The 13,382-nt window shown below is 50.0% G+C and overlaps 1 protein-coding gene across 4 annotated transcripts in view; it reads left to right on the forward strand.

The window, feature by feature from the left end:
• The window catches only part of Sfxn5 (sideroflexin 5), a 138,212-nt gene that overhangs the window by 106,372 nt on the left and 18,458 nt on the right, over positions 1-13,382 (forward strand). Inside the window, exons 11-12 of one of the 4 annotated variants that reach the window (XM_045152718.1) lie at positions 6,874-6,989; positions 8,846-8,931. The exons of 1 other annotated variant lie outside the window; for it this stretch is intronic. In XM_045152718.1, the coding sequence (XP_045008653.1) occupies positions 6,874-6,989; positions 8,846-8,931 (202 nt within the window). The remainder of the gene's footprint in view (positions 1-6,873; positions 6,990-8,845; positions 8,932-13,382) is intronic. 2 more of the 4 variants (XM_045152721.1, XM_045152720.1) reach the window with 2 other exon arrangements.

Genomic DNA, 13,382 nt, shown 5'->3' on the forward strand with positions numbered 1-13,382 from the left:
AGTTGGGTTACATGTCCCTTTCTAGACAAGTAACCGGCCAGGGGAGTCCTTTGGTCTAATCTTGGGGAGAGTAGCTGTTGAAAGCATCTCATAATATGAGTAGACCTTTGTTTATCGCATTTGATAAATGTTTTCCCAGCTTTCCACTTGCAATATGGATTAAAAATAGATCTTGACTGCCAAATTTTAAAATGGCTTTTTAAGCAACTAAAACATGATTGTACATTTGGGAGGCTAAGGTAGGAGGATAGGATTGCTATGAGTTTGAAGCCAGCCTGGACTACCAGGTTAGCCTGGGCTACAGTGAAACCCTGCTTCAAAAAACAAAACAGGGAAGGAGAGATGGCTTAGCAGTTAAGGTGCTTGCCTGCAAAGCCTAAGGACCCAGGTTCAACTCCCCAAAACCCACGTAAGCTAGATGCACAAAGTGACCAAGTGCCCAAGGTAGCACATGCCCTGGTACACAAATATTCTCTCTCTATCTCTCTCTCATAAAAAATAATTAGTAAACCAAAAACTTTTAAAATAAAACATAATGGCATTCACATTGTAAAATTCAAATAATATAGAAATACTTAGTATTAAAAAAAAAAAGAAGTCTAACAGGGTTTAAATATCAAATTGAATTCTGTCTCCAAGGGCAGCTCTGCAAGGTGTGAGCCTTCTAAAGCATTACCTGTGGATTTATGCACCTGTGCCCCGGGCAATTTCAGTGACAGGCCTGGCCTCCTGGCAGTCACCTGCTCACTCTCAGTAGCTTTCTTCACACAGCAGTTTGTTTTGGAGATCCTCCCTTGTGAGTTCCCTAATGGTGGACACTTAGCTTGTTTCTAATCATTTGCTCTTACAAACAGCACTATAATTAACATCCTTGTAAATGTCTCCTTGTGCATATGGGCAAGCATTTCTTTAGGGTAGCTATCTATGGTTTGGCAATTTCTACTGTCTTTAATTGCATTGCCTGGTATCTGGCAGACGATCTTCTGCATGTACAATAACTTTTCATGTCCGTGTACCATTATAGTGTAAGTTTTTAAAGAGATGTTTTAGGCAACAATTAGGAGTCTAAGTTTGAGTTCAAGTTCTGTGTGGATTGCTGTGGTCGGCTGAGGTGACAATTGAATGAAAAGATTCCTGTACCTATGGCTAAGTTCACACTGATCCAGGGGAATATGTGGGATAGCAAGTAAGGTCCCCCTTGTACCCCAATATCCATTGTGAGATAGCAGGGGGTTTTGGGGGTGTGTGTGTGTAGTGTAGTATATGCATGTGTGTGTCCCATGCACCCCCTGCTGAACCCAGAGGAAGATGTCAAGTGTTCTCTATGGCTCTTCTTCCTTATTTGCCTGAGACAAGAGTCTCTCACTGAACCTGGAGCTCCTTGTTTTTCAGTTACACTGGCTAACCAGGGAGCCCCAATGATCCTCCTGTCTCAGCCCTATTTAGCACTGGGATTATAGCAAATACAACCATGCCTGCATTTTACTTGACACAGATGCTGAGGATTGGGCTCAGGTCCTTCTGCTTGTGCATCATTCTTACCTGCTGAGCCATCTCCCCAGACCCTGCATCGTGGCTTTTAAGACATTAAAACAAGGGAAGCCAGGCATGGTCACATACATGTTTAATCCCAGCAATTGGGAGGTAGAGGTGGGAGGACTGCTGAGTTTGAAGCCAGCCTGGAGTGAATTCTAGGTCAGCCTGGGCGAAAGTGAGACACTACCTTGAAAAAAATGGGTGAATAGGAGACTGGGAAATGGCTCAGCAAATAAAAGCACTTGCCCTATAAGCACAAGGGCCTGAGAGGGTCTGAGTTTGATCCCTAGCACCCACATAAAAAGCTAGTTGTGACTGTGCAAAGCCTATAACCCCCATCCTGTGAGGGATGGAGACAGGATTGCTGGGGCTCACTTGTCAGCCACTCTGACAAGAAATGGCAGCTTCATGCTCAAGGAGAGATTCTGTCTCAAGGAAATAAGTGTAAGAATATAGAGGAGAGCTGGGAAGATGTCTCAGCAATTAAAGGCACTTGCTTACAAAGCCTAACAACCCAGGTTCAGTTCCCCAATACCCATGTAAATCTAGGTGCCCAAAGTCATGCATGCATCTGAAGTTTGTTTACAGCAGCAGGAGGTCCTGGTATACCCATTCTCTCTCTCTCTCTCTCTCTCTCTCTCTCTCATACACACACACACACACACACACACACACACACACACACACGTAAACAAATAAACATTTTTTAAAAAATAAAAGAAGCTGAGTGTGGTGGTGCATGCCTTAATCCCAGCACTAAGGAGGCAGAGGTAGGAGGATCACCTTGAGTTCAAGGCCGCCCTGAAACTACAGAGTGAATTCCAGGTCAGCCTGAGCTAAAGTGGGACCCTACCTTGGAAAAAAAAAAAGAAAGAAAGAAAGAAAAAAGAAAGGGAGAAAGAAAGAAGTTGGCTGGATAAATGGCTTAATGATTAAGGTGCTTGCCTACAAAGCCCAAGTATCCAGGTTTGATTCCTCAGGACCCAGATGCACAAGGTGGCACAAGCATCTGGAGTTTGTTTGCAATGGCTGAAGGCCCTGGTATGCCCATTCTCTATCTGCCTCTTTCTCTTCTCTCTCTCTAGTAAATAAAGTTAAATTTAACTTTAATAAAAAAAACTATAGAGGAGAACATTCAGTATTCTCCTCTGTCCTCCACATGTGTGAACTGGATACACACATCTGCACAAACGTGCATACACTACACATACACATACACCACACATACTTGCCAAAACATATAGACGTGTATGTGTATGAAATATCGAGAAATACATCTCAGAGTTAAGGAATTAGGAGATCTTATTTTCCTCAAGTCAATGCCCTGTGGCTTCACCTGAGTGTATGAAGTTCCTTTCTCAGTGAATCAATAAAATTGCCTTCCCAACAGTCTGTTTCTGACAGGTGTGTGGTGCTTGCTTGGGCCTAGATTGATGTGCTTGTCTGCTCTGGGCAGGCTGTAGCCCTCCTTCTGAGCACTTTGGTCTACTGCTTTCTTTTCCTGCTGAAACTTTTACTCCAGGTACTTCATTCGCCTTCCACTATCTGCAAGATTTTATAATGTTGCATCACAGTGGGTCGTATGTGAGAACATCTGCAGAAGTCACAAGCGTTTTCCTCAGGACTTGACACTGAGCTTGTAATCAGAGTGAATCAGTTCTCCCTCCCCTCTTTCATTCCATGTCATCCCAGCATTTGCTGCTCCAATGTCAGTTACGCCTGAGTCTTGAGTGGTGTCAATCTGAGCTGAAAAAGTGCCAGCTTTCTTAACTTGGTCACTAGCAGACTGCTTAATTAACCTGCCAATACTGTCACTGGCGGATTTGCTGGTGTGTCAGATGGGAGACCCATGCACTGGTGTGCATACTTGTCACTCTCTTTCCCTCCCTCCCTCCCTCCCTCCCTCCTTTCTTTCTCCCTCACTTCTTCCCCCCCCCTCCGCCCCACTTCCTTAGGCTCTGAGTGTCTCAGTGTAGTATATGACAGAATGGAACATTCTAGATGCAGTGGTGGAAATGAAACCCTGTACATGTGTTTGCATTGCTCATTACTGGAGATGACTGGTGACACACATATACTGAAATGCTCAATAAATAGACAAACAGGGCTGGGTGTGGTGGTGCACACCTTTAATCCCAGCACTTGGGAGGCAGAGGTAGGATTGCTCTGAGTTTGAGGCAGCCTGGGATTACAGAGAGAGTTCCAGGATAGCCTGGGCTAGAGTGAGGCCCTACCCCAAAACCAAAAATAGACAAATAGTATATAATCAACAGAAGAGATTACAGGCCATGAACTGTCCTCGAAGGTAGTCACTGAAGGGTCAAACCTAGTCAGTAGGCTTTTCATGCAAGTGCCTTAACTGCTAAGCCATCTCTCCCACCCACCCCACCCCACCTTTGGTTTTTTGAGGCAGAGTCTCACGTTAGTCCAGGCTGACCTTGTGCTCACAGCGATTCTCCTTCCTCCTCCGGAGAGCTGCATGCACTGCTACCTGTGGCAATGCTTATTTTGCCTCTGCTGGTTCAGTTTGAACCCAAGTCCTGCTGTTGCCCTACATCCCCATCTGGAAACTGTGGAGAGGAAGTGAGTGATCACCCGTGCCTGCGGCTGGCCTACCACTACCTCCAAGGCCATACCTTCTTGCCTGTCTGTCTCCCCACCATGTGCACACACAGTGGGGGCTGGAGCCATTTAGATGACTCGTTTTCTTTGCCCTGGGTTACTGTATGTGGAGGGTCCAGTGTTCTGTGTGAGCACAGAGAGCCAGTGGAGACCCTAAGTGCCGCAACCCCTATTACACTTGGGAATGCTCCCTGGGGTGAAGGTGGCAGCAGCTCTTTCTTGGAGTGAACTGGCAGTCCCTGACCTTCAGTAGATGCACATCGGGATGACCATCCTGACCCTCCTGTCCTGGGGTACTTCTGGTGGTGGTGGTGACAGGTATGCTCAGGGTGGGGCTAACCTCCTAGGAGCAGCAAACCCTATTCTCCAATGACCTGACAACTGGTAGCCCCAAGTGCTTAGGGGCTGCAGAGCATCCCAACAGCCACTAGGGGGTGTGTTACTAACAGAGGCCTGGTAGCAGCTTCCCAAGGCCTCCCTAGGGGTCTTATGGGGCCCTGGGTCTGCCAGAACTGAACCACAAGCCCAGATGCTCCCCACAAACCCAGGCTCCCTTCTCCTCCAAGACCTTCCCTGTAGTCCTAACTCTCTTTCACCTCAAGTTCTCCTTCCTGATTCTGGCTCTGGATGTGGTTAAAGGTTTCTCGCCAGCATGGTATGTGCCTGTAATCCCAGTGCTGAAGAGGCTATGGCGGAAGGCTTGTGAGTTTAATGCCAGCATAGAAAGAGCCTATCTCAAGACAGACATGACCTGAGGTTTTTGTTTTTGTTTTTTTGAGGTAGCTTTAGCCCAGGCTGACCTAGAATTCACTATGTCAACTTAGGGTAGCCTTACAGCGATCCTCCTACCTCTGCCTCCCAAGTGCTGGGATTAAAGGCATGTGCCACCATAACCAGAGATGTGAGGTGGTTTTTTGTTTGTTTGTTTTTTGGTTTTCGAGGTAGGGTCTCACTCTAGTCCAGGCTGTCCTGGAATTCACTATGTAGTCTCAGGGTGGCCTCAAAGTCACAGCAATCCTACTCCTGCCTCCCAAGTGCTGGGATTAAGGCATATGCCACTACACCTGGCTCAGTGATGTGAGTTTTTGACGCTATTAATATTTGGGCTGGGTAGTCCTTTGTTATAGGGGCCATCCTGTGTGCCATAGGCTTTACTCACCCCCACATACCAGTCACACAGCTACCAGCTCATGATCATCAGAAGTATCTCTTGACATGGCCAGGTGTCCCCATGTAGGCCCTGGCTGCAAACCCCTGCTTGGACAGGTGAGCATGTCTACTGTGGGGACAGGAGGGGACATGGCTTCAGTCCCTGCTCCAGAGAGTCTGCAGAGAAACAGTAGAGAAGCTCAAAGATGGCATATGTGCTCGGAATACATTGCAGAGCTGTATCTGCTCTCCGGCTTTTCTGCAACGACTACAGAGCCTCTTGGTCTTTACCTCAGTTTATTCTACCTCCTGCTTTGTTGAAGGAGGGGACTGAAGCTTAGAGATCCTTGGGTCCTAAGCCGCCCCTTACCTGCAGAACCCTGTCCCCCAGCTGTGAGCACCCTGTACTGCTGGGCTCCCCAGCCATTGGCTCAGGCTTTGGGAGCATCTGTGGGTTCCCTCCCACTCCTCCTGCCCACTGAGCCCCACCACCCTCCAGCTCCCCAAATCCGGGTGCCCCCCCACTGGAGGGGGGAAGCAGCAGGTGTTGATGCTAATCAGCGTTCACAGCCCAGAACTGCAGTCGCTCCCAGGCTCACACACTCCCCAAAATTAAACACTCATTATACAAAATTAATTGACATTAATTAGCAAAAATTAAAACTTTAAACACAGCAAGGCGCTTTGGGGGGGAGGAGTGGAGCAGGCAGGTTCTGCATTTGTCACCCACCCCCAAGTCTCCCCACTTCCGTCCTGAAGCAGGGCTGGAGTTCAGGCCTGGTCTATACCCACCTTGAACCCAGGCCTGGCCTTGTGAGTCCCCATATAAAGAAGGTACCCTATACTGGTCACCTACTACTGAATGACCCACAGACTCTGTATCTCGTGCTGACTAAAGGAGCCAGGCACCTTCCTCAGCCCCAGGTTCCTGAGATCTGACCTGAAAGTGGAGAAGAGTGGCTAAATGAAGGAATTCAACCATCAGAACTCTGCCTGTTCCCCAACCATGGCTCCCTGGAGGTTTAGACACTGTGGCCTTTCTACTCTGTCCCACTTTGTTGAGTGACATCAGTGAAGTCACCCTCCCTCTCTGAGGTGTTTACTGTCCATAAAATGAGATGGTGTGCTGGGGAAGCTCTGAGGTTCCTGCTCGCTCTGGCACCTGTCAGGATGCAAACCTCTTGATTTTCTCTAGTGAGGAATGAGGGCTTTAATACGGAGAATGGCATTTTAAAACACCCAGTGGCCCAAGAGGTCAGGTTACCAGTGTTAGAACCCTCGGTCAGCTTCCTCTGCCTAGGGGCCTGTCCCAGAGGCATGGAAGGCAGTGCCCTCTATAGGTGGCAGTTTGCAAAGCCTTGACCAATCCCCCCCAACACCTGTTAGACCATTATTGCTTTCAAGGTCTCTAAAGGCCCCTCACATCCTTCAGTAGGTTGATAGGATAATAAAAGCACACCTCCAACCTTTGCAGAGTCCTCAGGGCTCAGAAGGCCTGGCTAAAGGAGTAGCCAGGAAGAAGCTATCTTTACCTCACTCCCCATCCCTGTGCCCTTCTCTCTCCAGCCAGTGCCAACATCTGCAACGTGGTCCTGATGCGGTATGGGGAGCTAGAGGAAGGGATTGATGTCCTTGATGCCGATGGCAACCTCGTGGGCTCTTCTAAGATCGCAGCCAGACACGTGGGTCATGTGGGGGCTGGAAAGGGGGGATGCCATGGGATTGGAATTGGTGCATTCCTTGGAGACTTCTGGTCACATGACCCTGGTTTGTCTCCTCCCCGCCCCACCTCCCCTCTGCATGAACCCTGGGCCCTGAAGTCTGTCCCCAGCCACACTTCTCCCTTGGGGCAGGCCCTCATTGCTCTTCTCTCTCCCTCCCTCAATACTGTGAAATGTCCCCATTTCATATCCCAGCCCTCAGGACTCAGCTCCTCCGAGGAGGTGTTAATTGGCAAGGGCAGAGAAGCCTCCCCAGGGCTTGCTTCTCAGTGCCCTGGACCTTTCGGTCCCCTTGTGTTATGAATCGGAAGCTACAGATAGTGGTGTGCGGGCTGGTTAGCAGCCCTTCAGCAGGGCTCTCTTGGCGAGAGCCAGCACTGTGAGGCTTGCAGAGGCTGTTGTGGCTTCTGTGAGGTTGGGAAAATAATTCCTTCAAGACCCTCTTCATTGGTCCTTGACCATTCTCACCCTTGTGATTTCAACACACACACACACACACCAGTTCATGTCCTTTGCCTCCCCAGCCTTCCTCCTGATGGTGGTTGGTGGCCTCTGATGGCTAGGAGCAGAGCAAGGGGTCAGACATTAGGGGACTGAGCATCACCCTTGTTCCAGTCTCTATCCACCAGAAGCTTCCAGTTATGACTGAGCCTTACCCTTGTGCATGAGGCCTTCCAGATAAGCCTCTGATTTCCCTTCTCCATTAGTTCAAAGGAAACCAAGGTCCATCCAGTACTTGTAAGGGGCCAGGTATGGACACCATGCCAGCAGTTTCCCTGCTCCAGCTCTAGGCTTTTCTGTCCTGCTCACGCCTGATCTGGAGCCTGATGGAACCCTCTCCTAGGCCATCCCGAGGCTGATCATGAAAGATACAAGTTTCCAGAAGAAACTGTTCAGTCCTGATCCCATCATCACAGGGAATATAGGCTTAGCTTCTTACTGGACTCCAATCCCATCCTTTCCCAGTGCCACTGACGAGGGTAGCTATGCCAGCCCCTCCTCGTGGTCAGCCATCCAGGAAAGCCACACTGTTCTGTAGCTGTAGCTTCTTTTGATGTGGCTCAGCCTGTCACCTCCCCACCCAGAAAGATGGGCTATAAGCCATTCCTGGGGCTTCCTCCAAGGATTCAAAAAAATTCATGGGTTAAAGGGACTCCTCAAAATGACTGTCTAAACACAGAATTGCCACTACTCTGGCCCTAAACTATATCCCCCCACACCCAGTTACCACATGGGATCCTCAGAGCAAGGCCTCTGATAGATTCCCCAGCCAGACCCTACACATGCTCAGCAGAATCTCAGCCTTACAAAGCCAACCTCTTGTCACTAAAAAAAAACCTTCAGAAATAGGATATGAATGATCTTAGAGATCTTTGTCTTTAAGAAATGTCTAAAACAAAACAAACAACAATAGAAAACCCCAAATACCGCTAGTCTCTGAAGCTTAGAGGACCCCAGATGTTTGCTCTGTCTGGCTTTGTTTCCAGAGCATCTTGGGTCCCTAGCCTCTGACCTCTGAACAACTCAGACTGGAGAGGATGTTTCTTGTTGCCCAAGGCAGCCTGCCAGTTGTATTGTCTCCCCTCCCCCACACGTGACAGGTGACAGGAATCTGCTCTTCCTAAAGGCATGTGCATGAGGATGGGGGTGGTGTTTTCTGTTGTCTGCAATCCGCCTGTGTGAGCACTGTGCTGCCTGCTGTGAGTAACCCTGTGTTGCCAGATGTGCCGAACAGCAGTGCACACACCAAGGGAGTTTGCTGCCGGTTAGCTGTCCCCAGCCCAGAGCTCCTCTGACCCAGCCTATCCCACCCTCAGGCCCTGCTGGAGACGGCGCTGACACGCGTGGTCCTGCCAATGCCCATCCTGGTGCTTCCCCCGATCGTCATGTCCATGCTGGAGAAGTGAGTCAGGCCACGGGGACAGAGGGGTGGCTGGGGGTGGTGGGACCTGTGGACCCATGGAGAGGGACAAGGGAGCAGAGGGCAGCCAGCTCAGTGTGGTTACATGTTAAAAACTCCCTGCTCCTTTTTCAGCCCTTCCCAGACAGCGGGGCTGGATTCCTCTGTTGAGAAGTTTTGGACTTTCCCTATGTTCAGTGCTACCAGGGGGACAAGGCTGGCCCTGCCCTGGGACAGAGGGCCAGTTCTGGTGGAAGTCTGAGGACACATGTGAGTGAGTGAGCATGTGTTCACATGCACACATATTGTCAGTGAGCAGCAGAGGCCCATTGTGAAGATAGTCTGAGGACTCTGGTAGGAGGCTGGAATGGAGCCACTGCTGCCTTTTGCAAGTTGCCACCTCACTGAGCCTCAGATTCTGTATTTATAAAATCAGAATAATAGCTGAACATGGTACCTCACACCTGCAATCCCAGCACTTGAGAGGTTGAAGCAGGAGGATTGCCATGAGTTTGAGGCCAGCCTATGCTACATAATGAATTCTAGGGCAGCCTGAGCTATGCTATTTCAAAATATAAACAGAAAGAAAGATGATAGATAGATAGATAGATAGATAGATAGATAGATAGATAGATAGATAGATAGATAGGGCGAGCAAGCAGGTCTGGTGATGCATGCCTTTAATCCCAGCACTCAGGAGGCAGAGGTAGGAGGATCGCAGTGAGTTTGAGGCCACCCTGAGACTACATAGTGAATTCCAGGTCAGCCTGGGCTAGAGTAAGACCCTACCTTGAAAAGAAGAAAGAAAGAAAATAACAACTTCCTATTTCTGCATAGGAGGCTTCAAGAACAATTATTTGTTGTAACAGTAAAAAAATAAAGAAAGAAAGAACATTATACTATTATCAATGAGTATAAAATTGGGTGGTAAAGAGTGGGGTGCTGCTGGAAAGAGAGGCTGAGCCCAGAGGAAATGAGGAACCACAACCCACCTGCATATAGTCAGGACAGGCCCTGCTTGGGAAACCCAGGAGAATGGTAGATGGGGCAGGAAGGGCCCTAGGCAGAGGAAACCTAGAGGTGCTGAGCCTAGCTGGTGCAAGGACCCTGAGAGCCCAGGCGCAGGAGGCGGAGAGATGGTTTGGCAGAGGCTGCCGGGGACTGTCCTGCAGGACGGACGTGCTGGAGAGGAGCACGTTCTGATGTTCTGCACAACTGTATCTGAGCTCAGTTGGCAGAAAGTGAATGATGGATAGCATCCACTGCTTTATGGACCTAAACTTGGCTTTGGGCATCATGGGAGGTGGTGTGGAAATGATTTCAGCTCTGAATCTTCCCAACCTAGTGTCTGGGGTACCATGGGGCCTGGCTCTGTAAAACCTCCTGGGCAGGGTAAGTTGAAGGAGTCAGCAAACAGAGATCTGCTCCTGGAAAGGTCCTTGGGGAGAAGAAAGAGTCCAACCCAAGTTTCCCCAGGAATATCAAGGTGAATAAGACCTTATTTTTGCCCTAGAAGACTTAATAATCTCACCTGCAGTAAGGACTGAGTGGTAGGAGAGGTAAGTAGCAGAGCCAGCTGAGACTTCTGGTGGGGAAACATCTAGACTCTGGTCCCACCGTTTTCTGCCAGTCCACTTCCATCATGCAGTTTCTCCAACCTGTTTCTCACCTAGAGAACAAGGATGCTGCCCCTTCATCATCTTGTTCATTGCAGCTTGGCTGTTCACACCATCCAGCAGCTCTTGGAGCCATGCTTTTGGTAATCTTTGCTGTAGGAGTACAGGGCCTGGAGGAGGCTAATGGGGTTGATGAGAGGGGCAACCCCTACCCTCAGGAGCCAGGTTGGGTGCAGGAGTCTGGACAACCGGCGGGGCGGTGGGGGGGGGGGGAGACAAAAGAACACTTACAAAGCAACCTACTTGTAAATTAATGGAGTGCAAACTGAAACTGCACTCCAAGTGCTGAAGGAACACACAGCGGTGGTGGGACCAGCTGTTGTGTGGCAGGCAGGGTGGGGTGCTGGGACCCGACTCTTTTTGCCTCTGGCCTTGGCTTATCCTCTCTAGGAGGAGCACTCTGGGCCTGGACCTTATGCTAGTATAAGACAGAGGTGGAAACTCAACTCCCTGAGCTCTGTTGTCCTTGGACCAAAAGAAGACTCAAGAGGGAAGCCTGCCCATACAACGACAGGCGCACAGGAAGCGTCCCTGTGCACACTGCTCACCCTCCACAATCTCTGTGGCACCCGCCAGCCAGGGCAAGGAGGAAGCTGGGTTCAGACCCAGGGCTTGGAGGTTCCCACATGTAGTCCCCCAGTTCGGAGGCAAGTGGTGGGGGTGGGACAAGAGGCCCATAGCTGACTTTCCCAGCCCTGTAGCCTTGGCTGTGCAATGCACTGGCAAAACACAGCAGGATGTGTGGAAGTGGGTAGGAAAGTGGGTAGGGGTCCAAGTCTCACCCGTGGTCGGTCCCTGAGTCCAGTCCCCCAGCCTCCTTCACTGCCTGGGATCCGGGTCTTTCCTTTCTCCAGGCATTCGCACATCTCTCCATCTGCATATTTTAACTCCCCCAGCTGCCTTTCCAATCCCAGCCTGCCATTTCCCCATCCTCCCCTCCCCCGTCCTGCTGTGCACACTCTTCTGCTCTGGCCAGGGAGGAACTCAGGCTGCAGCCTTAGCTTGCTCCATTTTCAGCTGAGAGCACAGGCCTGGGGCTTCCTGAACCTCCTGCCCAGAGAAGACTTCAGCCAGTATCTCCCAAGAGAAGAGTCCAGGTCACAGCCCACAGGGAAGGGGGTCTGGTTAGCATTCCCTCTAGGAAGTGTCATGGTCTGAGCACAGGGCCTGGAGAGTGGTCCTACCTTGGCCTGAATTTCACCAGGCTGTGCCGGGTTGCAAGCTGTGTGGAGCTGGTCTTAGCTCGCTCCAATTCCTCTGTAACTCTCTAGGAAGCCTGGGAGGGAGGCCTGGGACTAATCTTGGGAAGGTGTGGGGTGGCATGGAGCCAAGGGATAATGGGGGCCCCCTCCCTCCCCCAGGGGTTGATGTTGATTTAGGGACCTTTGTCCTGCTGCTCTTAATCCTTGGGAACTCCACCCCCCATAGCTCAACTGGACTTAATTCCACAGCCCCTGGGAGTTCATACTTCTGACCAGTTGCCCAAACTATTCCAGTGCAATGAAAAGTCCAAGAACTGCTGTTCTTGATGTTGTCTGCTCAGTGCCAGGTGTTCTTGGGCTTTTCTCAGAAGGTGAGAGAGGAGGTGGAGCTTTGCTTACACCTCCTCACCACACATACTAGGGCTCTGACCCCTGATGGCCCAGCTTTCTCTTATCCTGATAAAAATATAAAGTAGGGAGCTGGAGAGGTGGCTTAGTCATTAAGGCACTTGCCTGCAAAGCCAAGGGACCCCCAGGTTCAATTTCCCCAGGACCCATGTAAGCCAGATACACAAAGTGGCATATGCCTCTGGAGTTTGCTTGCAGCAGCTAGAGGCCCTGGCATGCCCATTCTCTTTCTCTCTTTCTCTTGCAAATAAATAAATTTTTAAAAAACAACATACAATAATAAACTTAGAAATGGTTTATTTGGGCTCACGGTTTCAGAGGTTCCGGTCTGCCACCCACTGTCCCATTTGTCTTGGACCTGTGGCAGGCAACACAGTGGAAGCAGGTGACAGAACAAGCCTGATTTCTTCTTGTTGTTTTTCTGAAGGAGGGTCTCACTCTAGCTTAGGCTGGCCTCAAATTCATGGCCATCCTGCTACCTCTGCCTGGGATTGAAAGTGGGGGCCAATATGCCCGCCAAACCTGATTTCTTTACACCATGAAGAGACAGAGAGATAGGAAGGAGCTAGGACTCCATTGTCCCCTTTGAGTCCACACCCTCAGAAACCTGAAGATCTCCCACTTCAGAAAGTTTCCACCATCTCCCAGTAGCACCAGCTAGAGACTAAGCCTGTATCACTGGGCCTTTGAAGGACACTCCAGATTGGAACCAGACAGGAGTCTGTCCCCTGTGGTTTGAGGCCAGACCTCCAGTGGGGAAGGAGAAGAACTTCTGTTAGGGAGCCTTTGCCCAGGTCATGTGAAGCTACCATGGCTACTAAGGCCACCTCAAAGCTTGCTGGCCCCACCAGACCTTTCGACATGGAACGCCATGAATTAGACCAAATGGCGAACTCTGGTAAGCATGGTACTTGCCGGCTAGTGTGGCCCTCTGTCCATGAAACTCATTTATATCCAGTGCACTGGAAGAAGGTTTTTCATGCCCCTTCTCAAGCCTAGAAATCCCACCTCCAAAGCGTGCCACAGGGAGAGGGTGAAGGCTGTGACATGCTGGGGTAGTATCTTGAAGTCAGGAGGCTAGGAGCAGCTCAGGGTCACACCACTCACATTGAGTCCAAGTCTCGGCAGAAGCATTGCCTGCCATCCACAGAGTTACCCTGGACCTTGG

Source organism: Jaculus jaculus, chromosome 6 (assembly GCF_020740685.1).
Source record: "Jaculus jaculus isolate mJacJac1 chromosome 6, mJacJac1.mat.Y.cur, whole genome shotgun sequence".
Classification (NCBI taxonomy): Eukaryota; Metazoa; Chordata; class Mammalia; order Rodentia; family Dipodidae; genus Jaculus; species Jaculus jaculus.